Source organism: Toxorhynchites rutilus, chromosome 3 (assembly GCF_029784135.1).
Source record: "Toxorhynchites rutilus septentrionalis strain SRP chromosome 3, ASM2978413v1, whole genome shotgun sequence".
NCBI lineage: Eukaryota > Metazoa > Arthropoda > Insecta > Diptera > Culicidae > Toxorhynchites > Toxorhynchites rutilus.
Window position 1 is genome coordinate 126,513,098 of NC_073746.1, and position 27,215 is coordinate 126,540,312.

The 27,215-nt window shown below is 35.9% G+C and overlaps 1 protein-coding gene across 7 annotated transcripts in view; it reads right to left on the reverse strand.

Moving 5' to 3' along the window:
* LOC129774820 (uncharacterized) overlaps positions 1 to 27,215 on the reverse strand; it is a 676,155-nt gene that overhangs the window by 475,086 nt on the left and 173,854 nt on the right. For all 7 annotated transcript variants that reach the window (XM_055778819.1, XM_055778821.1, XM_055778817.1 and 4 more), the window contains one exon: positions 20,287 to 21,284. In XM_055778819.1, the coding sequence (XP_055634794.1) occupies positions 20,287 to 20,933 (647 nt within the window). In that variant the 5' untranslated portion in view covers positions 20,934 to 21,284. The remainder of the gene's footprint in view (positions 1 to 20,286; positions 21,285 to 27,215) is intronic.

The window sequence follows — 27,215 nt, forward strand, 5'->3', positions numbered from 1 at the left end:
GGAATGAATGCGAGATGAAAAGAGTGAATGGGAATAGACAGGAAGATCAACAGAGATATATTGAATTTCTTGGAAAAAGAAAATAGACAAGGATGAAGAGAAATACCGTTCTGAGTCATATTTCAGATAGATTCATATTTCGGACACTTTGTAATAATATCTAGAAATGCTTAATGCCCTGATGTTATAACTATAGAACTAATATCACAATTGATTCTTTAGAGTAACCCCAATAAGGTACATATAGAGGTGGAGCAGTAGGCGAAGTATATCTGTATTGGCAAGCCAAATATCGTGTCGTAATTATTTGCATTAAATATGGAATGTATATGGAAGAAGCAAAACAATGTTGAAAGTTCTCACGGTTGCATGATAAGTTGAGCCAAAATTATCATGAAATCTTTCAACCATTTTTTTTTAAAGGATGACAACTGTATCGTGGCTTATTTCGATTATTCATGTGGTAAAAAGGTCCAGAGAGCAATCATATACTTAGTTCTTGAAATCAGTAACGGTGAAATTTCGATTAATTGGCGATTATTCTCTCACAACATACACACCGACACTGAGAACCTTCGAAACATACACTTCATAACGTTAGAATAATGAAACTTCGTTTGTTTCTATGAACGTGTGGGAGTGAAAATGGCACATGGAAATATCACTTTTATCCGTCTTTTTTGACGTGATTACACAAATATTCACTGCGCACTATCACATTAGCCTCATATTCAGCGGGAACTATAAGAAAATGTACGTTTTTAATTGATAAATTACTTCCTGAAAATAGCATTTTCACATGGATGCGGTGGGTAATCAAAGATAAACACAACGACTGACGTCACTATTTGAGAAATAGTTATAGCAGCGCATGCTATGTCGCTCGAAACTCTACCATTGTCATTACCTTTTTTCCAGGACATTGGAGTAACCCCTTGGTTTCACTATCACTATCACTATACATTTGAATTTATAACATAATGGGCAAAAATTTAACAGCGCTATTCCTTATCGTTTATGTTTGACGTTTGCTTAGCGTGAGCACATAGAATTTACCCATTCATCAATATTTAAATTTCTCCTGTGTTTCATCAGTTCTCATCGTCGTTAACAGTTTACTGTGATTGGTTGGTAAGTGTTTTGCAGTTGACTATAAAATATAATTGAGTATAATGTAATTTTCGTTCAAAAAATTACAAAATAAAGTGTCCGAAGTTTGATTCTTATTCGATTCATTTGAAAAGCATTTTATTCGATGATTTTTTTTAAGTTTTCAATCAAATAGGTACCAAAGTAGAAAGCTTAATAGCATATTGAACTAATTTATTAAAAATATCAACCAAAAAATACCTCAGCATGAAGTTTAGATCTGTTTTTTGCATCATATGCCTTAAGCGTCCGAAATATGACTCAGAACGGTAATTATTATTTAAGCAATATAACCCTTACGGTATTTTAAACCATGAAGCTACGAAGAAACATGGATAAACGACAAGTATTTTAGGGGAAAATAGGGGGTTGTCATGCAAATTGCAAATATCACAAAAGAGGTTGTTGAAAATCATTTCAAGTTAATTAAAGAAAAAACAAGCGGAAAAAGTTCTATTAGAGTAATGCGGAGGAAAGGTGCGCATTTGCCATTTTGAAGCAAACGAGTATAAAATTTCGACAACAGTGTAGTCGTTTGATACATTATTACACATATAAAAAAGATACATTTCATGAAAGTGGCAAAAAGTTATGAGGTAAACAGAGTTTTGCGATGTTTTGATCTAATTTTTTCAGTTTTGGAGATGACGATTTACTTATCTAAAATAACAGGAATATTCGAAACTACACTGTCAAGGAAACCTTTATTGTATAGTAGATGGTAGTGCGTATTCGTTTTTGTGAAAAAGTTCAAGAGTTTTTTGTAAAAATTAGATAAGTTCAAATATTGCTTGTGGGGCAAAGGTGCGCAGTGGCTGTGGGGTAAAAGCTCGCACTAGCGTTTTGCTCTGAAAAAAAATTATAAAATGTTTTCAACAAATTTTTTAACGGAACCCAAGAAGAAAAGTGATTTGAAGAAATGCACTCCAGAAATGCTCAAATGGCCCGACAGAGGCTTCGGGAGGGAGTCTCGAAGTGTCGGATTGCGGTAGACCTCGGTATTTTTGAATCATCTCTGAGGAAGAGACTCATATCAGAAAGTGATTCATGATTTGAATCTTCTTTTATTGACATTTCTATTTCTGCTGGAATGTGCCAGCGAGCACCTAGTGTGGTATTTACGAGTGAGCAGTCTGAGGATCTGCAGGCCACTGGACAAAGTTTTCTATGGTATGACTCTCAAAGATTTACGGCGCATGGCGTTCTGTGGCGCTTCATGTGGTCCGTCCGTCCGTCTCTTCGAACCCCACAACAGCGCAACGAAGCAACAGCGCTCCAAGGCAAAGCGTCGGAATCCTCAGAACCGAAATCCAAGATGAGGAATAAAAATAAACAATTGCCTAAAAATAATTCAAAATGAATTTCAAATGAAAAATGTTTTTGTTTTCACCATGCATTCAATTCAATAACGGTCTCAGCTCATAACATAAACATAAACATATTTCGTTTATGTTTATGTTTTCACAATGAACTTCAAATCAATATTGTTTTTTTTTCAACAATGAGTTTCAAATAAATCAAGTGAAGGTAACTATGTACGAGGGTCACTATTTATATTTCGGGAATTGGCAACACTGATTTCATGTGAGTCCATCTGACGGTTCCATCGTAAAGTTTGACATTTTTGACGATATACGTACTCAGAACATTTTGTCATACGGACGCTATTTGTTTATTTTATATTTAGTTGAAAGTTTGGTCTCGGCAAAAAAATGGAACTGAATCGTGAACATTTTCGTGCGATGATTTTTTACGACTTTCGACGTGGATTATCACAACAAGAGTGCGTCAATCAACTTAATTTGACTTTTGGCGATGAAGCTCCATCAAAAACCACTGTGTATCGCTGGTATAGTGAATTCAATCGTGGTCGTAGTTCGCTGTCCGACGAGTTTCGTGAAGGTCGTCCAAAATCGACTGTAGTGCCAGAAAACATCGATGCTGTACACGAAATGATTAAGCAAGATCGTCATGTAACCTATTGTGAGATTGAGGCATCCCTAAGCATTAGTTCCACCAGCATATATGCGATTTTACATGAACACTTAGTTGTGCGAAAATTATGTTCACGTTGGATCCCACATAATTTGACAATCGCTCAAAAAAAAGGCTCGTGTCGATTGGAATAAATACTTTGAAAATTGGTTTAAGCGCATGCAAAAGTGTATCGATCATCGTGGCGAGTACTTCGAAAAACAATAAAAATATATTCACAGCTTAACTATTTGTTTTTGTTCCTATTCCCGAAATATAAATAGTGACCCTCGTATTTATAAACTTGATCTATATGAATAAATATGATTTGGTGTCCGTTCCCCACGATTTAACTCAAGAACGGAGCCCCGGATTTAAACAGTCAGTATCAGGATTGATGCGTCTTAGTCTGCATCAGGTTTATATGCCAAAAAAAGAAAACATTTGCCGCGAGTATAGATTACGCACATAAAAATAATTTCTGTGGGAACTTGAGTGTTCGAAATGATTTATATCAATATATCAGTTGTGGGTGGGACGAAGTTCGCTGGGTCAGCTGATTTGTTAATAAAAACGAATTCTGTTTCAAATGTTGGACATTTTCGGATATCTTACATTGTCAGTCTCCTTCCTCCCAAAAATTTCCACGTGGTATGTTCGACTATAACACCCACTCCCGACTCTTCTTCAGCCATAAAAAACACAGAACACCCCCCTCCTGCATACTGGACGGTGCCTACACTCTCTAGTAATGATGCTTCTCCCGCTTCTGATGATAAAGCATTTATTTTTGGTATAAGTTATCTCAGAAGTTGAATTCAATCTCTTGTATTAAAATAGGTATTTGTCCAGAAAAATTTCTCGAGAAATGCTTGTACTGCGTTTCGAAGGTTATATATATATATATATATATATACATATATATATATATATATATATATATATATATATATATATATATATATATATATATATATATATATATATATATATATATATATATATATATATATATATATATATATATATATAGTTACAATTTGGTAAGCAAACGAAAAATTTTATTTGCTTTTATTTCAAGAGTTATTGGACGACAACAGTTAGGTGCGCACATTTGCCCCGCATTACTCTAAGTGTCCGAATTATGATTCAAAATAGTAGAAAAGAGACGCTCGAGAAGGAAAACACTTTTTTGGCTGATTGGATGAAAATGCGAGTTTTGGGATAGAAGGATGAGCTATAAGTGGTTTTCGTATGATCCATTTTTTATAACATAAATCGGTTCAGTAGAACTTGAGATATCGTGTACGTCAGTTTAAAAAAAACTAGTTTCGAGAAAAACGCATTTGAAGTTGATTGTTATGGCCGTACCAAATAAAATACCGCATCACTAAAATGGCTATAACTTAGTAAATAATGGGATTTACGGAAAGTCCTTTCTAGCACATATTCTTAAATGTTTGAACTACAGAAATATGAAGATTTTTTTTTTATTCTTCTAAAATTTCTAGACTAGAATACCCCCTTAAGATCAAACAACGTGTCTAGCATGATTCTTTCGTACCTGTGTTTGAACATGTAACATGTTTGTATTCGTATTATTTTTGGTGTGCAAACACAAAACTGCGAAAACAGCGTGAATATGTTTATCATCAAAATGTGACTTTCAACACTTTTGGCTGGTTCGTCACTTTTACCTTCTATTTCGGAAGAATATCGGGAGTGAGAATTGTACTCGTGACCTTCAGCATGAGAGGTATGGATGTTACCGCTACGCCAGAACGGCTCAACATCACAGTGTTTTATGTGCAACACGGAAGACTGCTTGCAATGTTTAAAAAACATACCTTATTTTAGTTTATCTGACACGACCCAATTAGGAACCAAACTTTGGTAAGTTAAAATAATATTGTAATGAAAATATATGAAAAAATGTATTCAAGGGCAGTGTTTTAGATATACAAAATTTTAATATTGACTTAATTTTTCGAGCTACTTTTTTAAACAGTAGGGGAAGTGGGAGCATAGTGATCATCCTAAGGAATATGTCCATTTCCAGCGTCCACATACCGCTACAATACCCGTTTTTCTAAGAATATTATACTTCAACTAATTGTTGTTCAAGATAGCATACGGCTTTTACTATGAAAAATCAAAATAGTACATTTTTAATCATTAGAAAAAAAGGTGAAAAATAAAACTTTTTTTTGCTTGGAGGTAAATTGGTCACCTAGTGGGGACAAAGTGGTCATTCGCACCTATCAAGCTAATTGGGGTTGATTTAAGCCTTTTATTTCGTCCTAATTTATTAAAATCATATTCGATATAGTAGATACATGTATGAAAAAAGCTTGGTCTATTCACCTAGAGTCTCAATTAAAATTTTCTCATGCATACAAAAACGTTGTAAGAAACATATAACGTTCCGCATAATGAGGCTTGATTTAGTTGGAATGGCATATTTTTCTAGGGTCAAAATCACAAAAGGAACCTCTTCAAGAGCAGAATGTGATGAGGTATATTAGCTTTAGTAAACAGAACATTGTAAGTCGTAATGCACCTATGACCACTTTGCCCCCAAACATCAAAGTAATTTCTATGCTTATTTTGAACAAAATTCATGTTCACCTTTCCTAGAATATGTGAACAGTCGTCCAAACTGATGATTTGTCCAACATATCATATTGAAAAACTGTATTTCACGAGAAATTGCTTTGATACCATGCGCACAGAACTACGGCCGAATGGCTATCGAGAGAGCAATTTCTGTTTTTATTTATATTTCGACATGTGACAGCTCTACTGAAGTACAGGGTGATTCAAAATTCATTAAATTCTTCAAACATAAAGTGCCTATCAATACGGTGTCAATAGTCAATAGTAATACTACCAAACAAGCAGGTGACCACTTTGCCCCCCATGATCAATTTACTCCCATAGGTATACACAATTTTTTTTCCTAGAAAATTAATTGAGTTCGCAACAGCTTTCTAGAACACCATATTTCAATGGTGTTGTACGTCGAGGAACGACTTTATGGAAAAACCCCTTATAAAAATAGTCGTAGTAATTGATCACATGATAATGAAAAATTTTAGTTTTGAGTAACTTCCACCTCATACATGAAACTCGGAGAGGATTTTTGCAGCGGTCATTGAATTTGACGTGAACATCCTGTATATCGATTTCAGAATAAAAAGCATGCAATGCTCAATGATGAGTGACATAATGAAAACCGCTGGCATATTTGCTTTTCCTCCCAATTTGTCGTGTATCACCCATCATAGCGGCTATTTGAACTGACCTGAGACGTGTTGCGAATAATATCGCATTTATGCTGGCCTGCGTACGATTGATATTGGATTATGTTTGAAACTTGACAAATTCGTCGGTATCGACGGAAAGGCAAAAAAAACGCGGCTATAAGAAATAAATCAGGATTGTTATTATTTCTTTATTTCACATTTATTGCTATAAAAACCAGGTTCCTCGTCCCCTATTTGACATCAGCGACCGAAAAATACGCCCGTCGCGAAATCCCGTCCCGGAATGGAATAAAAGTTTAAAACAAACACTAGCGCAAACGGTGCTTCCGGCCAGATAAACACTGCGCTGGGGACGATAAACATTCCGAACGAGAACAAACGAGCTATCAACTTTAAATATTTAAATAAGAGCTTTGGCGCTTGTAAAGTACCACTAATGCCGTATGAAAATAGAAGCATTTTGTTTTAGTTACTTTTTTTACATCGTCTTTTGTCTGTACCTTCTTCCTGTAGCGGGAGTTCCTTTTTTGGCATCATCCCAGATTGCAATCCGGATGTTGTACTGACAAATTTCATGACCGAAAATGCCACCGGTCGACGGAAGACTGGAGAGGACAAATGCTAACATATACTTTACTGCTTTGCTGTTATGGGTGGAGCAGGCGAGCGAGCGTTTGATGGTAGAGACACTGGATCTTTGTACAATCAATTGGAATCAGCCATTGGGGAATAATCAAATCAACTCGCATATCGATATCCATTCAAGCCACTGATGCAGCAGCGAATCTATAATTTATCAATCATTCGCGAGATTTGCGAAACTGTTGATCACGACAATAACATTTTTTGATTGATTTGAGAAGATAAAATCTAAGGACGACCATCACATTATGTTATTTGTGGAACAGTGCAATGACTATCAGCACCAGTGCTTGGAAATATCTGTATCACATCAATCTTTTCAGCTGAATTTCCGGCCACATTCGATCATTATACCATTGCATTCGGAATACCGAAAATGAACCAACGCCAAACCTCACAATCACAGCCAGCTACTCACAGTTGATTCATCCAGTTTTTTTCATTCTGTTTTTCGTTCTGTTCTGCGTTCACGGAATGTGAGCAAAACAAAATATCCCTAGTTTTGTCATTCATTGACATTAACATACCAGTTCATTCACTATCAGCATTGTTCTCGGACACTGACGAAACGGAGAAATTCGTTGAGGAAGATAAGAAAGTACAGAATGCTCATAATAGTGACAAGAAATTAAATTGTTCAAGCATGCAAGGTTTCCGTCTCAGTTAAATTGCTTTCATTTTACATAGTGAATATGCAGTTCCAAATCCGCTTGTCAGAAATGCTTCAAAAGGAGAATTCCGATGTAAAAAATACCGTCTTGACTCAAATTTCAAACATTTAATTTTTTTTTAATTCTGAACACACGAACATAAAATGGTGGTATCCAAGACACGACCGCAATGGAAATATTTCGAGCTTCCTTTTGCAAACGGATCAAACTATGCTATAGGATTAGCGGATGAAATTGCCAACATCCAGCTTTGGCTGACAAAGTTTGCATTCGCTGCTTGGGTCGATTCTGCAGAATGCCCCCTCGCCTTCCAAGCCTAAGCAATCCTTAGATGTGAGTGTGCATGCAGATCTTGCTCTTTTGTTGGCATTTCCGCTTGCGCCACCGTTTGCGTTGCCCTTTCGGAGTAACTTCAAAAACAACTGAATAAGCAAGGCACTGACTCAATGAGAAAATCACTGACAATTCAATGGCAATGAATAAATGTGAATGAATTCTCATGACTCGAGCTTTAAGGAAAGCTCAGAGAGCACAGAATGAATATGAATGAACACAGTTTTAAATTTATTTGCCGTCGAATGAATGACAGCAGCATCGACAAGCAAAATAAACGCGTGACACTGATAAAAATATATTTTCAATGTTGCTTAACAAGCTCAATATTTCCAAGCCCTGATCAACACCTTTCTCTAGAAAAATAATGCAATGAAACTCCTCGCAAATCACTATGTCAGGTTTTTCCGTGTAGTTCTTAAGGGGGGCCCTGCCTGGAATGTCGAAAAATAATGAATTCTCATGATTTTTTTTTCGTATGTTAGGAATAAAGTTAAGTGTTTGGGTATTTTGGTTATTGTTTAAGGTATATTTGAAGATGTATTTTCCATTTTTTGAGTGCACGAATGATTAATGTGCCGTTTATAACTGGTTTCGTAGATGCTGTCTAAGAAATCGGTACCCTGCTGGTGGTATTGGTTCTAAAGCAACGAGGTATCGCAGAACGAATTTCAATGGATATTTTGAAACTTTAGGACACTACCTAAAGCATTACATATGAGTTGCTGAAAATTCGACAAATTGCCAATATGGCAGCCATTTTTGTTAAAATAACTGTTGAGAAGCTTATAAAAAATCGAAAAAATGAGATATTTAAAAACGGCTATATAATTAATTCTTACATACTGATAAAAACAAATCAGCCAAACCGGTCGAGTAGATTCTGAGATACCGAGAAAAACGCATTTAAAAAATCGTACAGCAATACTATATCCCTTGAGGTGACTTCTAACTTTTGGCTGTAACTTTCCAACGAAATCAAATATGCAACAATCCTTTTAGGAGGGCATAAGCTTCCCAAAAATCCAAAAAAAAAAACAAATACTCTATTTTTTCGATTTTCCAGATCGGGTCCCCTCTTACGGTGAAGTACACGCCTGTTGCGTTGTCCGCATCACCACAATGCTAACAGTACCAGATTCGCCACGTTTTATAAATCGCGTATTTTCATTGTCACATCAATTCATTGTATACATCAAACGATGTGTTCAAGATGTTTTGCTGCAAATTAAATCAAACAGGCATTGGTCGAGACGAAAAGAGATAAATATAGTTATAAACTTCTGTAACCGGTGTCCCGTTCAACTGAAGCTCATTTTATCGCCACTTAAGTAATAAAGCTGCGATGAAAACAAAGTAAAACTGGTTACCAGCCATGGAGAAAAAAAACTCTCCACATACAACATTGCTTCAATTCAACTTTTTCAGCGCCGTCCGGTTCCGGTAATGAGAACTAAACTTTTGAAACAACGTTTAACTTTCCCGGTCAATATTTACCCGCATGGATTTCTGTCTTCTTTTCCTTATCCTCTCTAGTGCAAGCTTCTATTGTGTGAAAAAGTTCAGTTTTTCTACCGGGAATTTACACTTCCACTCGTTTCACTCTTTAACTTATGGGTTATTAATGTAGGTGTGTGAAAACTAGTTAAATCCTGACTTCATATAAATATTCGAAAAACAACTGCACGTTGGAACACTAAGGACGCGAAAGGATGCCACAGCGAATAGAACAGTTGCCTTCCGTTTTGTTGATGTTGAGTTGAGCCAGGATAGAATTTGAATCGACCTCGCGCGGACCATAACGCTGAGAAATTGCTGAAATCGGACCTGGTCTACAATCGAACATAAGGTCAATGAAACTATCGATGCCCCACACCTTCGAAATACACTATCTTCTTATACTGGTGTTTGCTGATGTTGGGAATGTAGGTAGGTGCAAACGATTGTTAGTGTTGATATCAAAAGAGAAAAATAGAGAAGCTATCGTAAATCAAATAGAATTTTTCCTGTTTTTCATAGCCGATGAATCCGTTTAGCTGTCTAACAACATTCTTCTGCCCATCCACAGACGAACGACAAAGCTCATAAAACCACATTGAACAGATTACTCGTACAATGATTGCAAAAAAGGGTCTGGAGCTCCAGTTGCTCGAAAGAAGAATGACACGTCGAATATGATCGAACTATTGAAACCTGTATGACGCGTATCCATCTCAATGTGAAAGGATTGTGTGTGAATCGATTTACATGCTGTCGTGCAGTTACCTTTTCCGTTTTTTTGTCCTCAATGTTTTCCCTCCAGGTGAAAAAACTTTTCTCTTTTCCATCACCGGTTAGGTTAGCCGGAAGAAAGGTGTTAGACCAGTTGTTTCCTGGTTGTATGCTGTGCTAGTTGATGTCATCTTACGTGTTTCAATTTAATGTCTTCACCTCAAGCTACGAAACGGATCGTTGACAAAAAGTATGTTTATTGATTTTGTGATAAAATTCTGTATCGCTTTTATCGTCTCCTTCTGCTCAGATAATTCGTCAACACTCGTTCGAATATTATTCGTCTCAGCAAAACATTAGGTTGGCGAAAAAGGACTATATGGTGGATGCTAAAAACATCCTGTCCTGATGGAACACAAAATCTCTTCTGTTAGCCAGTTTTGAACGTTTTTAGTCAATCGCTAGCTTCAATCGGCTCATTTATTGACAGTAGAGATCTCAATTTAGTATATTGCACTAAAATTTAAAAAAAAAAAATTAAAAAAAAAATTAAGTTGCACGTATTTTACTGTTGCAGTATCGACACCATACCCACCAATCGCAATTTCAGAGGCCTGGCTTGCATTTCCGCATTTATAAAAGCAAAAGTGTAAAATGTGCCGAATTTTTTCTTTGATGACCTCCATTGTTAACACCCTGTAGCTCACAACAGAATGGAACAAACAAAAAAAAACAGCAAAAAAATTTCTTTATTGTAAAATGTCACCTTTAAAACGACCCTAAACTTGAAATTGTATGATCGATATTACGCGAGATATTGACCACTGAAGCCAGCCATCGAGAAAATAATGGAAATAATGGATCGAAAAAATAAGTTTGGCAATCATTTTAACACGTTAACGGGCAACCCCGGTTTGGAAGATCGAAAAAATCGAATTTTTGTTTTTTGCATTTTTGGGAAGCTCATCCCCTCCGAAATGTTGTCTTAAAAGGATTTCAAGGTATTTGATTTCGTTTGAAAGGTACAGACAAAAGTATGAAGTTACCCCACGGGATAAAGTATTGTTGTAGGTATTTTTAAACGCATCACTTGGACTGACGGTTGCAAAATAAGGAAATGTAAAAAAAAATATATTTTACGATATGTGTCGTAAAATGAAGTCGCTTTCCACGCGGGGGATACGTGCCGCGTAAACGAAAACAGCGAGAATACCCGAATTCGCGTAAAAAAGAAAACCGCTTGAATCCGAAAAAACGAGAGAATCCCAAAATCCGCTCAAAAATAAACCTTGTAAATTTCAAAATCCGTGTAAAAATCTAACAAACCGAAAACCGAATCATTCTATATAATATGTGATTTACAAAACTATGTTATTTTTTGTGTTTGAGTAAATTAAAATTGAATTCATGAGTTTTCGGATAAAAAATATCAAAAACTTTGTGTGAAGTTGAGATATTTACAAGTTCTGCATTGCAAAATGTTGATAAGCTCCAAAAGTCATACGAAGACAGTTTTAATGTAGAATTTGAAATTTAAAAGTTAAATAAAAAAACACGTTTTCTCATGGTTACCCTAATGTAATTACGATAAAAAGCCCCAAAAACATCTTTGTGGGAGATATTAGTTCTTTAGACAAAAACTGTCTTCAACAAAGTTGTTAAATATGACAGAGCGCTCATTTTTATGTTATAAAAATTAGGGTGACGAAAATTGTCGATGAAATAAAAAATCTAATTTTCTATAGATAGAAATAACCATAGTTCGACAATTTTGTAGCCCCAGTTATTTTGAATAACTTTGTAGAACAAAGTTTTTTTTCTATCTTTTCTTCTTCTTCTTCTTTTTGGCTTTAAGAGGGTTTAAACTTTTCAGTTCATTCGCCTCTAATTCTTTCTTTTAATATAATCGACTTAGCGCTTTTTTTTCTATATTGCATTAGGGTGACCATGAAAAAACTGTTTTTTTTTTGTTTCAACTTTTATATTTCAAATTTTTCATCAAAACTGTCTTCGTACGACTTTTAGAGCTTATCAATACCAATATTTTGCGATGCAGAACTTGTCAATATCTTAATCCTACTTTAAGTCATTGATGTTTTTTTACCCGACAACTCATGATTTCATTTTTAATTTACTCAAACACAAAAAATAACATAGTGTTGAATACCACGCATCATGTAGAGTGGAATAATCTCTTTCAAATGCCGCCAATAAACTTTGTTTATGTTTGCCCCAGAAAGAATGACAAGCAATTGAAGAGAGCGTACTTTTAAGGAAGAAATATCAATAACTTTGAGTGAAGTTAAGATATTTACAAGTTCTGCATCGCAAAACGTTATTAGTAAACTCTAAAAGTCTTCATTAAAATATGACAGTTTGTATGTAGAATTTGAAATATAAAAGTCAGAGCAAAAAAACAGTTTTTTTTTCATGGTGGTAATTCCCACTTGAATAAATCTCCTGGACCATTGTGCACTGATACAACACAAACTCATTTCGTGAAACGTCACATTAATTGGCACATTAATTTTTTACACTAATTTCTAAATCCACGTAAATTCCGAAATCCGCGTAAATTCCCAAAACCGTGTCAAAAAGCCGCGTGAAAAAACCACGTAAAGATCGAATTCAGTGTACGTTCATTTACAACATTTCTTATTTAAATCGTATGCGTACAGTGATCGCTAGAAAATAGTTAAGGATCTGTGGAATGAAACCTATGGTTGACCTCCTGTACCTTGCAACCACAATTCAAATCCTTTGTTTCTTTTTATTATTTTATTTCATCCGATTAGTGTGCCTTAATGTATTAAATGAGCCTACTTCTAAATTGGTTTCTCGTAATATTTCGGATTCGTTGTTTCCGCACTCGGTCGAACCATACACACGCACGAGTATTTCAGCGTGTACCGGTCTCTGAATCCCTTACTCACTGTGCTCGAAAATTCCAACTGACGATGGACCTTGTCAATGATATCCTTGCAGGGGGAGCTTTTTGGAATGCTAATTAGCATTCTATTTTTATAGCCAATTTGTCAAGCAAGTTTTTGAGTGTACGATAATCTTCTATACTGTTGACCCCAATGTACAGCTTTATGGTAGATCATCAATATATATCAGACTACAGTCAGTTTTATTATACACGATGGTCTCGTTCAAAATTGAGCTTTCCAAAAAAAAGTACCACCCCCCTTCTTTTCTATTTCGTTTTTGGTTGAAATTCACTTAACTGGAACAATGGAGACGCGTGGTAGATGAAAATCATAGGAACTCCGCAAAACCCATTAAAATATGAATTCACAGTTTTCGCCTTGAGATGCTTCAGTATTTTCACTAGAAAGATCATGAAATACAATGAAGCCCCGATCAACCGCGAACGCAAATACCACAAAAAAAATTAAAATTTCGAAAGGAACTCCAGGAAAGCACAATATGGTCTTAGAATGAGTACGTAGAAAATTGCGCAATTTTTTTTTAATGTCATGGATTTGCTGTATAAGCACTGAGACAGAAAAAATGCATAACCTCAAACGGTTCTATCTCGAAAAATATGAGAGCAAATTGAAAGCAGATTTGAGAGCTTTTTTCTTCAGAGAATTTCTAATAATCTCTCAAATGACTTTTATCAATATGTGAGCAATTAGTAGCAAAATGTCATCAGAAGATCAGATAACGCGAATTGCTAATTTGATTATTTCAACAAAATCCACAGTGGTCCCAACAAACAATCGCCAATAAAGCTAAAGTGAACCAAATTACTGTGTCAAGAGAAATTAAAACGTTCAAACACAAATTTAGCTGGTTCGGTTCACAAGAAAGGATTCGAATATCCAGAAACTGTGAAGAAAGTAGAAGCTTGCTCACAGAGAAATTCTGGACTCTCTAACCGTAAAATAGCGGTAAACAAAATTGTAGTGAAAGAACAGAAATGCAACACAAAATATAGAAGCTCAACAACGGACAAGAAAGTTAAAATACGATTTTTCTGAGAAAAATTAAGCTGTATTGTGTACGATGAAACAATGTATTGTGTGATTTCTCTCAACTTCCTGGCCAGGAATTTTATCCAACGATGAAACAAGGAGATCTGAACGAAAAATTCAAAACATAAAAGAAGTCAAATAATGTGTTTTTGGTTCCTAGTGACGCCAATTCGCCCAACTTTCTGGAACTCCGTCCGATTGAAAGATATTGAACTTTAATTCAAAGAAACTTGAAGTCAATGAAGAGACGAACCGTAAACATTGCCGAATTTTATAGTAAGTGGAATATCGCAATCAGGAAGGTATCCGAAACTACAGTAAAGTTCCTAATGGAAGGTATAGCTTTGAAGATAGAAGTGTCGCAACCACTCGTTGCTTCTAACCAACTATCCAACGACTCAACTGTGGTAAGAGACCCTCTTTTTGGTAAGCCACTGCTGGTGTGTGAATGTGTGATGTTAGGGAAAGACGAAAACAAACCCGAAAATTGCAAAGGCGCTAGACGATTCAAAAGAGAGTATGAAATTAAATTTTTTAAGAGTTTTTAAGTGACCGTAAGTGAATTAAAATGTTAGATTGTACTGTACGGTTCACGAGGTTAGTTTACATAATAACATTTAATTGTAGTCTTGTTTTCTACTATCAATTTTACTTAACAGTGATTATTGAATTGAACTAATTGAGGAGACAAAAAAAAAACGATTCTGTAAACGACAAAGAGATACTAAACGTAAGGGAATCAAATATTATATCAAATAAGAGACGATTAATGTACTGACCCTCCTTTGACAGGAATTTTTAACTTTGTCGTGATAAAATAAACATTTTAAAAAATTGGAAAAAGCAACAAATTATCAATAGGAACAATTTTTCTGGATTTCTGGGTTTCTGGAGAAACTATGTTTTCTCCAGGCATACCATTTGTTGAATGATTAATTAAAAATTCTGGAAACATCCGGCATAAGGTTTCGAAAATCAAGAAAAAAAACTATTCGAAGAAAACCTCTCCTTTGAAGAGCAAATCGAATTATGATCGCACCGCAAATCGGATGGCAGTTTTAAAAACTCCAATGAATCCTGTACAAGGTAAATTCATTGCTTTGTCAAAAAAATATATTTAAATTTTTCGCATCGATTTAATAAAAATGCCACAAACAGGTTTTTTGTAGTGTTTTAGGAAATCAACTGAAATTTTGTAAATATGTTCGAATGTTTGCAGGCAAATTTTTAGCCTAATGAATCCTAAAAACCCATGTGAACGTTTCATTTTGATGCGCTCAGCTGTTTTTTCTTAGCCAATTTTTCAAAGCTTGGAGTAAATTGGAGAAGCACTTCATCGTAAATCGTACCAGAAACACAGAACGCTCTGCTTACTCTCGGAATGAACAATCCGTAACTTTCGTTCGAGATCATTCGTTTTTTTTCTGTTTCTTCAAAGATTTTGTGGACTAACACAATGACCAACAACAATCCAATTAATGCTAACAGGTCGTTCCTGTAAGACCTATCAATACAGATATACCGTTCTGAATCATATTTCGGACAACATCATATTTCGGACTCTTTGTTCTAATATCTTATAATGCTTAATGCACTGATGATATAACTATAAAATTAATATCACAATTGCTTCTTTAGAGTAATCCCTTTGTTTCAATATCACTTCACATCAGAACTACATTTAAATTATAACATAATCGGCAGAAATCTCACAACACTACTCATTATCGTTTGTGTTTGACGTTTCCTTAGCGTGAGCACGTAGAATTTACCCGATCATAAATATTTAAATTTCTCCCGTGTTTCATCAGTTCTCATCATCGTTACCAGTTTACTTTGATTGCTTGGTAAGTGTTATAATCAAGTATAATCAAGTGTAATGCATTTTTCGTCCAAAAAATTACAAAATAAAGTGTCCGAAATTTGAAGCCAATCTGTCCGAAATTTGATTTAGTGTCCGATGTTTGATTCTTATTCGCTTCATTTGAAAAGCATGTTATTCGATGATTTTTTTATGTTTTCAATCAAATAGGTACCAAAGCAGAAAGCTTAAAAGCATATTGAGCTACTTTATTGAAAACTTCGTCCCACAAAAAAATTGTTTTTGTTATCAATACCTTCAAACATTCACGTTTTCTTACTATGAGCAAGTTCATGGGTCCAATCGCAGAACTGTTCATTAATTGATCTTCTATTCGTCTCCGTTGAATTTACTTTTTACTATAAAATTCCTAGTATTTCTAACAAAACTCATCATTATAATATCAGATTATTTTCAGATAATCCTCGTTCAAGATTTTTCAACCACTTGCAAATAACATGTTTCTCCTTTACATGGAATAAACGTTTTATACAGAAAATATGGTAGAATAAAGATAGCCCTATATCGGACATTTCCTTCCTCGAGATCTGCTCTTATCAACACATTCGGCGATACTTTTTCATTGGTATAGATAGAAGAAAATATAGGTGTGCGTTTCATCACATTAAAATCCATTTCCAGTTTCGAACAAAGATCGATTTCGCTAGCGCAAACATCAAAGCACTTGTCACCATGTAATTGTAGAACATATGGGAATTTAATTTTCCGAATATTCCCTTTTTCCTTTAGAGTTTTCCGAAAATTTTCAATTTTCATGTTTGTCTGTAATATTTTTGGTTGAAATATAAATAATATTTTTATGGAACCCCCTCTCCATTCCAGAAGAGGGAGGGGTGTAAAACATTTCTCATACCCAAAAACCCTCACATCCCAAATTGTACTTGATAAGCTTTCGAGTTATGCAGAAATTTGTGTTTCATTCGTTTGACAGCCCACCCTTAGAAAGCGGGAGGAGTGTCTAACCACCATAGAAATATTTATTGCATCCTACAACCTCCACATGCCAAATTTGGTTTCGTTTGCTTGATTAATTCTCGAGTAATTCAGAAATTTGTGTTTCATTTGTATGGATACCCCCCCTTAGAGAGGAGGGTGGAGAGTCTAACCATCATAGAAATATTTATTGCACCTTCAAACCTCCCCGGGCCCAAAAAACCCTACATACCAATTTTCCTGTTGATCGGTTCAGTAGTTTCCGAGTCCAAAAGAATCAGACAGACAGACAGAAATCCATTTATATATATATATATATATATATATATATATATATATATATATATATATATATATATCAACCAAATAATACCTGTGCATAAAGCTTAGATCTGTTTTCTGCATCATATGCCTTAAGCGTCCGAAATATGATTCAGAACGGTATTACTGTTTGAATAAAAAATATCCTGTCGTCTTTGATGATGAATGATTTAATAATCGATTCGAAAAGATTCTATTGAATTACAATATACAAAAATTTCCTCGGTGTGATAGTTATAAGGATCGAAACGACTTTTCGATTCAAGTTACATAATAGGGGTCAATATTTCTATAGATATTCCTCTTATACCTTTGGGTAATTACGGAATATAAATAATTTTGGGTGTATTTTTATGGAAAAACTGTTTCATAAACATACAAAAAATTATTCCGTAAAAAATCAACGATATTCATTGATGAGTCTTTACAAGAAAAAAAAGGGTTACTTATCATTTATTTAGTAACCTATAATTAGTTTTATTTTATAGAATAATATTCATTCAACAATGTTCATTGAATATTCATTAGTATGACCTATGTTTTTCCATTAATGAACCCTCTTATACTCGAGCAAACGGTCTCACAGATCAAAAATCAATTGTTTTGAGGAGACTGAACAAAATGACTATTAAACTTGAATGAAGTTGAAGAAAAAATATGTTTCATTTAATTATATCTTTTTTTACTTTAAATAAATCCCAATAATTCTTCAAAATACACGATAGCAATAATAAAAAAACACGCCGTGCGCGAGTATACGAGTTCTGATTTTGCGCGCGAGTACAGGAGGGTTAAAACTTTATTTTATCGTCTTGTACTACAATCGATTTCTGATGATTTTTCAATACAGTCAAGGTTGGTAGACCGCAACCTAACATTTGAACAATTAGTCGCCCGTTATGCCCAAAAGTTTGGCCATCCCTGGTCTAGATCATTTGAATAATATTTTGGTCCATGAGCTGTAACAAGGCGATGAATATTTTTTTTCGGTTTTCAAAACATTACCTATCCCCACAGGGGGCGCCAGACAATTTGTGGCTACAACACTGCAATATACATATAAATAAGTGCAAATCATAATTATTTTACGTTTACCAAGAGATTTTCTTTCATATTTTCATTTCAACATTCCGGATAATCGAGTCCGACTTGTATTTCAAAACATTCTCAAAAGCTCACCATTATTAAAATAATTATCAGAAACAATTTTAATTTAATATTATTTCACAAGCTGCGAGAAGCTCACCATTATTAAAATAATTATCAGAAACAATTTTAATTTAATATTATTTCACAAGCTGCGAGAAAACGTATTATTCTATTACATAGAATACATATTCGGCACGAAAAAGTGAATTTTCATCCATAATTTTAGTGTGTTCATTTCATTCTCAAAATCCAGGAATGTTATCCTTTTCCAATTGGTGCAACACGAAGTCACTGCCATCAACGCAGATAGGAAAGACGAACGCTTGCAGCGTAAAACTTGATGAATGTAATGAACATGTAATAAAGTATCAATATAGTTCACAAACTGTGTACAATCGTATTGATTTATTTTTGTGTAATTTAAGATGGCTGCGGATTGGTTTGGCAATTTTGATTCATCTGGTAGTATACTGAGCGCCTTGATTTACACCAGTTTGAGGGTTTTTCAATTATAGCGATTGGCGTCGGTCGCAAATTGCATTTGCGACTCGGACAGTATATAAATGCAATAAGCGTGTTCATGATAATAATGTTTAATTCAAACGAGATGTTTAGTTCAAAAGACCGCTAGTAATCAACTGACAGGATATTGAACAATATTGCCAACACACGACACAATATTATCCCGTTTGCCCAATATATTTTCAAAATTTTGAAAATAACACAATATATTTCACAACCTTTCGATATGGCCCATAGACGAACAGTTATTCTGCACAAACCAAAATATTGAGCAATAATATTCTGCAAAAAATAAAATGTGTAAATTCTATTACTGTCAGTTTTTTTTTCAAATCTCATCTCTCACTCTTGTACACAATTAAGAGTTTGAATAGTGTATTTGTCAAGAAAAGTGAAAGTGCTTTTGAAAGCTAGGTTTCTGTGCTAGCTGGATTAAACGTCTCAGTTATGTGGGATAAATTTGAAAAGTACGAGCTCAATCAATCAAAAATAATATAATTCCTAGTGCTTATATATAAAAGCGAATAAAATCGTCCGTTCGTTTCGAAAGCTTTCAGCTATTTAAATAATCAATTCGGATTTGTACCGAAATCCGAATTCGAAATCCAGTTGCAACTTCGTTGTTTTGTTCTAAGACAGATTTCAGATCGTATATTGTTGAAATTCTCACTCCGAATTTCAAGTTTAGATTACCAGTTGTCTAGAATTCCAGCTTCAAGATTGTTTCCTTTCCGAAATTGAGCCTCTCATTGCAAGTTCCTATTTTGGATTCCGGGTCTAGTTTGTATTCTAAATATATTCGATACAAGAGTCGATAGTCGGTGAAAGTGTTGAGTGAACTGGAAGTTTTCTCGTAAATTATTAAGGAGTAAGAAAGCCAACACTTATCGAGAGCAATCGTGACAGCTTATGATCCACGTGTTGTACATAAGTTGTCAAGTAAGAGAGGTGTGGATTATAACAGCTATTTAAAATATTGAACATAAAACCGCGAATTTAATCTAAAAATACGACGAGAATTGAACAAAAATATCCTTTAGACTAAAATATAAATTCGTAATTCATTCATCGTTGTAAACCTTTTATGGTTAGAGGTTTGTATGTGTTACTTAGCAAAAAAACGTATTTTCAACATTACGTAACATTACATTTTACTTATACTGGTTTACTGGACTACGAAGTGCTAGCGTGAAATACACGTAAATATTTTTTTGGACAATACATAATGTACGGGTATTAAAAATACTCACGAGTAATCCTGCTTGGCATAGCACTGGCCCAGGAATCGACACTGCAGCGCGTTGCAGTGATACGATTTGATGGTATCCACCTCGTAGGTAATGTTGAACCCGTACACATCCAGCAGGCGATCCAGCGCCCGCAGATGCGTACCGTACAGGTTATCCATGGTGAACCGGATCTCCAGATAAGGACTGTTGAACTTAATCCACGGTACATTGGTCACACCTTCTTCACTCAGTTCGAACACGTTCATACTGGGCACTTTATAATCCTCACTGTAATACATGTACTCCGTGAACCGGAGACCACTGAGAACGTATTGCTGGGTCAAATATACCACAATGGAGATATTCGTTCCGGCCACTGCGGAAGCATCGATGATCCAGGTGCAGCTGATCGGAACCGGGAAGCGTTCCGGAAAGTTGGGCGTTTGGATGGTTCCATGGGTAGCGGTGAGTGTTCCGCCACACAGATGGGATGACGCGGAGAGCGATGGTAAATCATCCATCTCGATGCCATTGGAACCGGCCCCACGCGTGCTAGCCACTATCAGCAACAACGGCAGCAGGACGGCTCTGGCAAAACCGCTTGTCATCGACAGCTTCCCGGATTTGGCCGGCGGTCGATCCGGGCTAAACATAATCCCACCTACCATGCACCAATGTGCAGAATATTAATTTTTTATCAGATTCATCATCACTGTGTTAGCACTGGAGTCGTCCGATGACAACGGTCACTCGATGTTGCGCAGCTCCCGGCAGCATTGAACTTGGGTTTTTGGCGCCCGGTTGAATTTAATTAATGCACAACGGGATAATAATGATGAGCCCACTGGTGCTATAAATCCCGACGTGCACCTCGTTTTGACTGCTCAGCAGCAGCACATAAACTTTTTTTTCACGAGCCTCACGATGTGCTTAGTGGGCAACTGCTGCGGGAGCACGAATTATCACACTGTTTATGGATGATTTTATGACATAACCTTTAATCATCTGCTGACCGAAACCTGAAATGAAGGAAGAGAAAAGTAGGGGCGGGCTCAGTTTTATGTTCGATCAATGAAATATTTCACTGGAGGTGCGATAATGTTTGGTTCTGTGGTATGCTACTCGGAACAGATTCGAATTGATTGTAATTTGAATTGGTGATTATTGCGAATTAGTGGGATCCGCTGCTGAACAAACACGCTTCCGGAATGTGAACCCACCCGGGAGTTACAATTAATTAGTGGCACTTGTGGCTTCTACTGAACTATTTAATCACGCATTGTTAAATAGATGAATGGATTTGAGTAGTTAGCTAAAGGGGTGAACAGAATTGTCGATATTTGTAATTTTGAAAAGCTTTCAAAGGAAGAGGAAATGCTGATCAAATGTTTATTCAGCCATTCCATGCCAAACCGATATAGTGGTTCTCTGATTTTCGTGAAAATTGGTAGTTTTGTTCCTCATCGCAATATATTAGACCCTTTTTTTAATTTTTTCGTTAAGGTGACCTTTCCTTTCTTAGGGTGGTCCACAGTGTACCAAATAAAGGGTGTGTCACATCAAATTGCATCACGGAAAAAACGCTGTAGAAATTTAATTTTTAGGAATTATATCTTCAGCTTTCGCTTATAATCAGATAAGAGTGTATAGATCACGTTGGCCATGCTTCACTGTCAATTTTTCGTAAATTTGTAAAAACGTCGTCGAACGAAAAAGAGCGTCGTGAATTAATCCTGTGCACTCATTTCGAGAATCCGGAGTTGTCACATCGGGACATCGGTAAGATGCTGGGAATCGTCCAATCCACGGTCAGCAGAGTACTAAAACGATACTTCGAGAACCTAACCATCGACCGGAAGGTGAAGAACGGAAAAAATGGATGCTCCGTCAGTGAAAAAGATCACAAGCGCGTAGTTAAGCAGTTTAGACGTGATCCGAGAAGTTCGGTCCGGGATGTCGCCAATAAGCTGAATTTGTCAAGTTCATTCGTCCAGCGGACCAAGCAGCGGGAGGGCCTGCGTACATACAAGGTTCAGAAGGCTCCTAACCGCGACGAAAGACAAAACATGGTGGGGAAGACGCGAGCCCGGAAGCTGTACACCGAAATGCTGACGAAGCCGCATTGCCTGGTAATGGACGACGAAACCTACGTCAAAGCGGACTTTCGTCAGCTGCCGGGCCTGTTGTTCTTCTCCGCAGAGGACAAATTCAGCGTTCCGGAGGAGATTCGCAAGCAGAAACTATCCAAGTTTGCCAAAAAGTACATGGTGTGGCAAGCGATCTGCTCTTGCGGAAAGCGGAGCGCCCCCTTCGTGATGACCGGCACGATAAACGGGCAGGTTTACCTTAAGGAGTGCCTACAGAAGCGCTTACTACCACTATTGAAGCAGCACGAGGGCCCGACCATCTTCGGGCCGGATCTCGCTTCGTGCCACTATTCAAAGGACGTGTTGGAGTGGTACGAAGCCAACGGGGTCAACTTCGTGCCAAAGGAAATGAACCCGCCCAACGCGCCAGAGCTTCGCCCAATAGAGAAATATTGGGCGATTATGAAGCAGGCCCTCCGGAAGAACCCAAAAGTTGTCAAATCGGAGGCGGACTTCAAGAGAAAATGGATTTCTGTTTAAAAAAAACTACAACTTGACGTTGTACAGAACCTTATGGACGGGGTAAAGAGGAAGGTGCGAGCATACGGGCTTGGGCTCGAAGTATGAATAAAAAGAAAATGCCAAAAGTTGTTTAATACATAGTTTTTATTTTACTGTCTAAAATTTTCAAAAGGATCGGTCTACTGGGCGAATTTCTACAGCGTTTTTTCCGTGATGCAATTTGATGTGACACACCCTTTAGGTTCCGGGGCTCAAAATATAACTCGGATAATAAATGAGTTTGTTCTAGAGTCAAAAGGGTAACTGTATTTTCATATACAGTAGATATGTGATGAAATCAATCTGAATTTCACTATCGAAGAAAAACCAATAAATGGCTGAAGAATGCGAATATAAGTTAGAACCAAATAGTTACAAGATGGTAACTGATAATCAAACAGTGAAAAATACTAGTAGCCTAAACTTGACGAATGTCTATAATAATTATATGAGAACCAGACACTCCGAACCAGAGCTCCGAACAATTTAGTCAGTAGGTCTGTATCGTACCAGCTTCGATTCCACAATACTTCGAATAAACGAGCAATTTAAACTGTATTTCATCATATTTAAAATTCCAGTGATTTCGAAGAAAATTAATATATAATAACTGACGCAGTCGGTATTCGGCTTTACTCCCGAGTTTAACATTAAATAAAAGTGAATCTCTGACGATCACTTGTGTGAAGTGAGAAATCCTAGATTTCGGGTGCAGCAAAAGTGCAATTTCGCGTGATGTAGAATTATCAGCGTACAAAATGAATGTCGATTGTACTTCTGATTACACCTCAATTAAGGCATTATAGTGTGCCACGTGCCAAGCGTCTTCTGGACGCAATTAATGGAATACTCCAAACCATCGTAGAGAGCATAGTTCGAAACAAAGTTCAAAGAATAATTTGGAGTGTTGACACAATAAATTTTAAATACAAAATTTATGTGTTAATCAATAAATTTTAAAATTCATCATCCCTCCAGATCCACGTAGCAGAAACAATAACTGCGACATGCGTGAGAATCGGCCACCAAACCTCGGTGTTTAAAATTTCCAATTAATAAATTCTAAAGTTCATCAACCTTCGAAATCCACGTAGCAGAGACAATGTCTACAGCATGCGTGAGAATAATCCACCAAAGGAATGATGTTTAAATATCCAAACTGATAAAATTATCTATCTCTTATAATTTATTTAGAATAAACCAGGCAGTAATATAGATTTTTTCATCATGCGTGAGAAGAGCAGAACATTACCTCAAAACCAAACCATCTACCAAAAAACGGTGTGCTTCTGTCATAATATTCCACTTGTGAACGTGCAGTGAATATGACTTGTTAACTGAACATTGTACAGAGAGAATTCTTTTTACAAACGTGACAGAACAAAAAAAAACGTATTTTCTAATTAACAACAAATTTTGGAAAAAAAGGCAAACTGAGTTTAGTACTCAAATAAATATTTTATATTATTAATTTTCAAATATAGGATATATGACAGAGAAACATAGCACAAATAACGTACATAATCGAATGTTTGATTCAAGTGAAATGAATTCATCGGAGTGACATCCAAAGCCGAGCTGGTATATTGAGATGGAACATACCAGTATCAGTTCAAAACATAAAACAACAAATGTTTACTCTCAACCGATGCGAAATCATAACAAATAAAATTTCACTAGAAGGTTCTGAGAAGGTCAAAAAAATTTCCCACGTCTAAATATGTCCTGTAACAACTCAAATCCTTAGGCATTCTTCAGGACTCCTAGACTTACAATAATCGACATATGGCTTCCGATACAAAAGAAAATAAAAATATGGACGAATTTCATGCCAACTCGTCTTAGGAGTTGGCAGCACCATCTCAGATAGTAGTGAAGCGTTGTGGGTGTAAAGACATGGGTCATTTAAGCAACTTTGCACACTTGAAATATTTGAAAAACAATTAGACTACTTTTTGGAAAAAGCCAATTTTTTTTCTTAATTTTTTACAAAAATTTATAACTTATAAACTATGGTACCTACAAAATTCATGGCAAAGGATGAAATGTAGCAAATTGTTAGAATTTTCACAAAAAATTACCAAAAAAATTTGGAAAAAAATTTCGGTGACAAAAAAGTTATTTTAAAAATTAAAATTAATTTTTCTCAAAAATGTAAATTTTTAAATTCCCAAAAATATATATATAAACAGCCCTTACAATTTCCAACAAGTCATCCATACATCGGAAGATGGGCACTTTTACAGGGAAAAAGTTTTTCGAACAACAACTTTTTCATGTTTTCTTTGAAAAAAATACAACTTATCCTAATTTTGTTTAAAGTCAAGATAGCGATATAGTGTATTCTACAAAGTTTTAGATCTTGTTAAAATATAAACTTTTGTCCAAAACATTTTTGTATGAAAAAAAAATGTTTTGCTCGTAACATTTTTGTGTGTAAATTTTCACGTTTGACATGTTTCTTAATAGAGAAAAGTTAGCAAAGCATTTAAAATACGATAATTTATACCAAAAAAAAAAGATTCGCATTTTTTCAAAGAAAAATATGAAAATATGCCCATCGTCCGATGTATGGAAAACTTGTTGGAAATTTTAAGGGCTATTTATATATATTTCTTTCAGAATCTTGAAAGCATATGTTTTCGAGAAAAATGAATTTTAATTTTCAAAATATCAGTTTCAGTTCAGACTCGGAAGAGAACGGACGCAAATAAAGAGAGCGCATTATAGTTTATTGTCTCGAACACGTCTTCAGCTTAGCTGAACAAAATTCATTCTTCTTGTGTACTTTGATAGACAACGTGAATTGAAAAGAAACCATTGAAATGGCCGATCTTGAATTGAGAGCTAACTCTTTAAGGTTGCGTTTCGAACGTGGCAGTCCCGAACCATCCGATATCGATATATTCGCATTCATGAAAAGTAGAATGGAGCTAAAAAGTGAAAAACTTTTGTTTATGTACAAGGACAAGAACGATGTCTCGGTTATAATTAAGTTTAAAACACAGGAAGATATGAAGAACACGCTTCAAAATCTTCCGGACACTATGGAATTCGCATACAGCAAGTATAAAAGTGCCACAGTGAAACTTTCTCCGGCAAACGCAATTGTTCGTTACGTGAGATTATTCAATCTCCCTCCGGAAATTGAGGACCGCGAAATTGCGTCCGTACTTGGAAAATATGAAAAAGTGATTAGAATGGTGCGCGAAAAGTATGGTGAGGAGACAGGTTTCCCAATCTGGACATCGGTACGAGGATCTTATCTGGAGTTGAAGGACAAGGTTGAAGTTCCATCCTTGTTGAATGTGTGGAACATTAAAGTGCGTGTGTTTTATGAGGGACTGGTGAACAAGTGCTGTCTGTGTGGTAGTGCGGATCATTTGAAAGCTGAGTGTCCACAAAAACGATCTATCAATGAGCGACTGGGAAATACAGGTCAACCGTCATACAGTAGTGTCGTAGCGAATGGCAATCGCTGGGTTAAGCCCACAGCGATGCAGAAGACACATACAAGTCCCGCTAATCCCACAGCAACATCAAGTAGCAGTATTGATAACGTCGAGAAACAACAAGATCAATCACATGGTGTTGGTACACCCGAACTGACCGATCAAAACGTAATTATGGGGGCCATTGGAGAGCGGAGAAGCAAGTCTCCGATTCAAGATGCGAGCGAAGAACAAATCTCGCGTAACTTTTGAAAAGGTCCAATGTAACATTTTCGTCAACTCGAGAAAAATGAAGTTGAAGACCCGAACATTATTCCGCGAATTGTCTTAAAAGGTATCGATCGTTATCACTACTTTTATTACGAGCAGTCAATAATAACTCTGAAAAACCAATCGTAACAGTTGTTCCGTGATTTGAGCTTAAATTTGAAGCCTCGAAGCGAAAAATGTTACGTTGGACGTTTTGACTGCCCCTGTTTGCACATTGGACATATTACGTTTCACGATAAGAATTTGAAACTAACTACTGAAGAACAATCGAAACATCAGCATTTCATTCTAAAGACAGATTATTATTGTCATTACTCGTTTAATTGCACTGACATAGATAACAACACCTGAAAGAAACAAAAACTCAAAACGACCGAAGTACGACTTCGTGTTGTTTTGATTGCTTTGTTACTTCGGACGTTTCGAGCGTCGGAGGAAAGAGGCGTCTGAAGTAACAGCCGAGTGCTTAAAATCCGAATCTGTACATTGGATATTTTTTGCATCGGCGATTAAAAGATGAAGAAGATAGATACGTGAACGATTGTTTTTATAATGCATTCAATGATTGAAAACTAAAGGC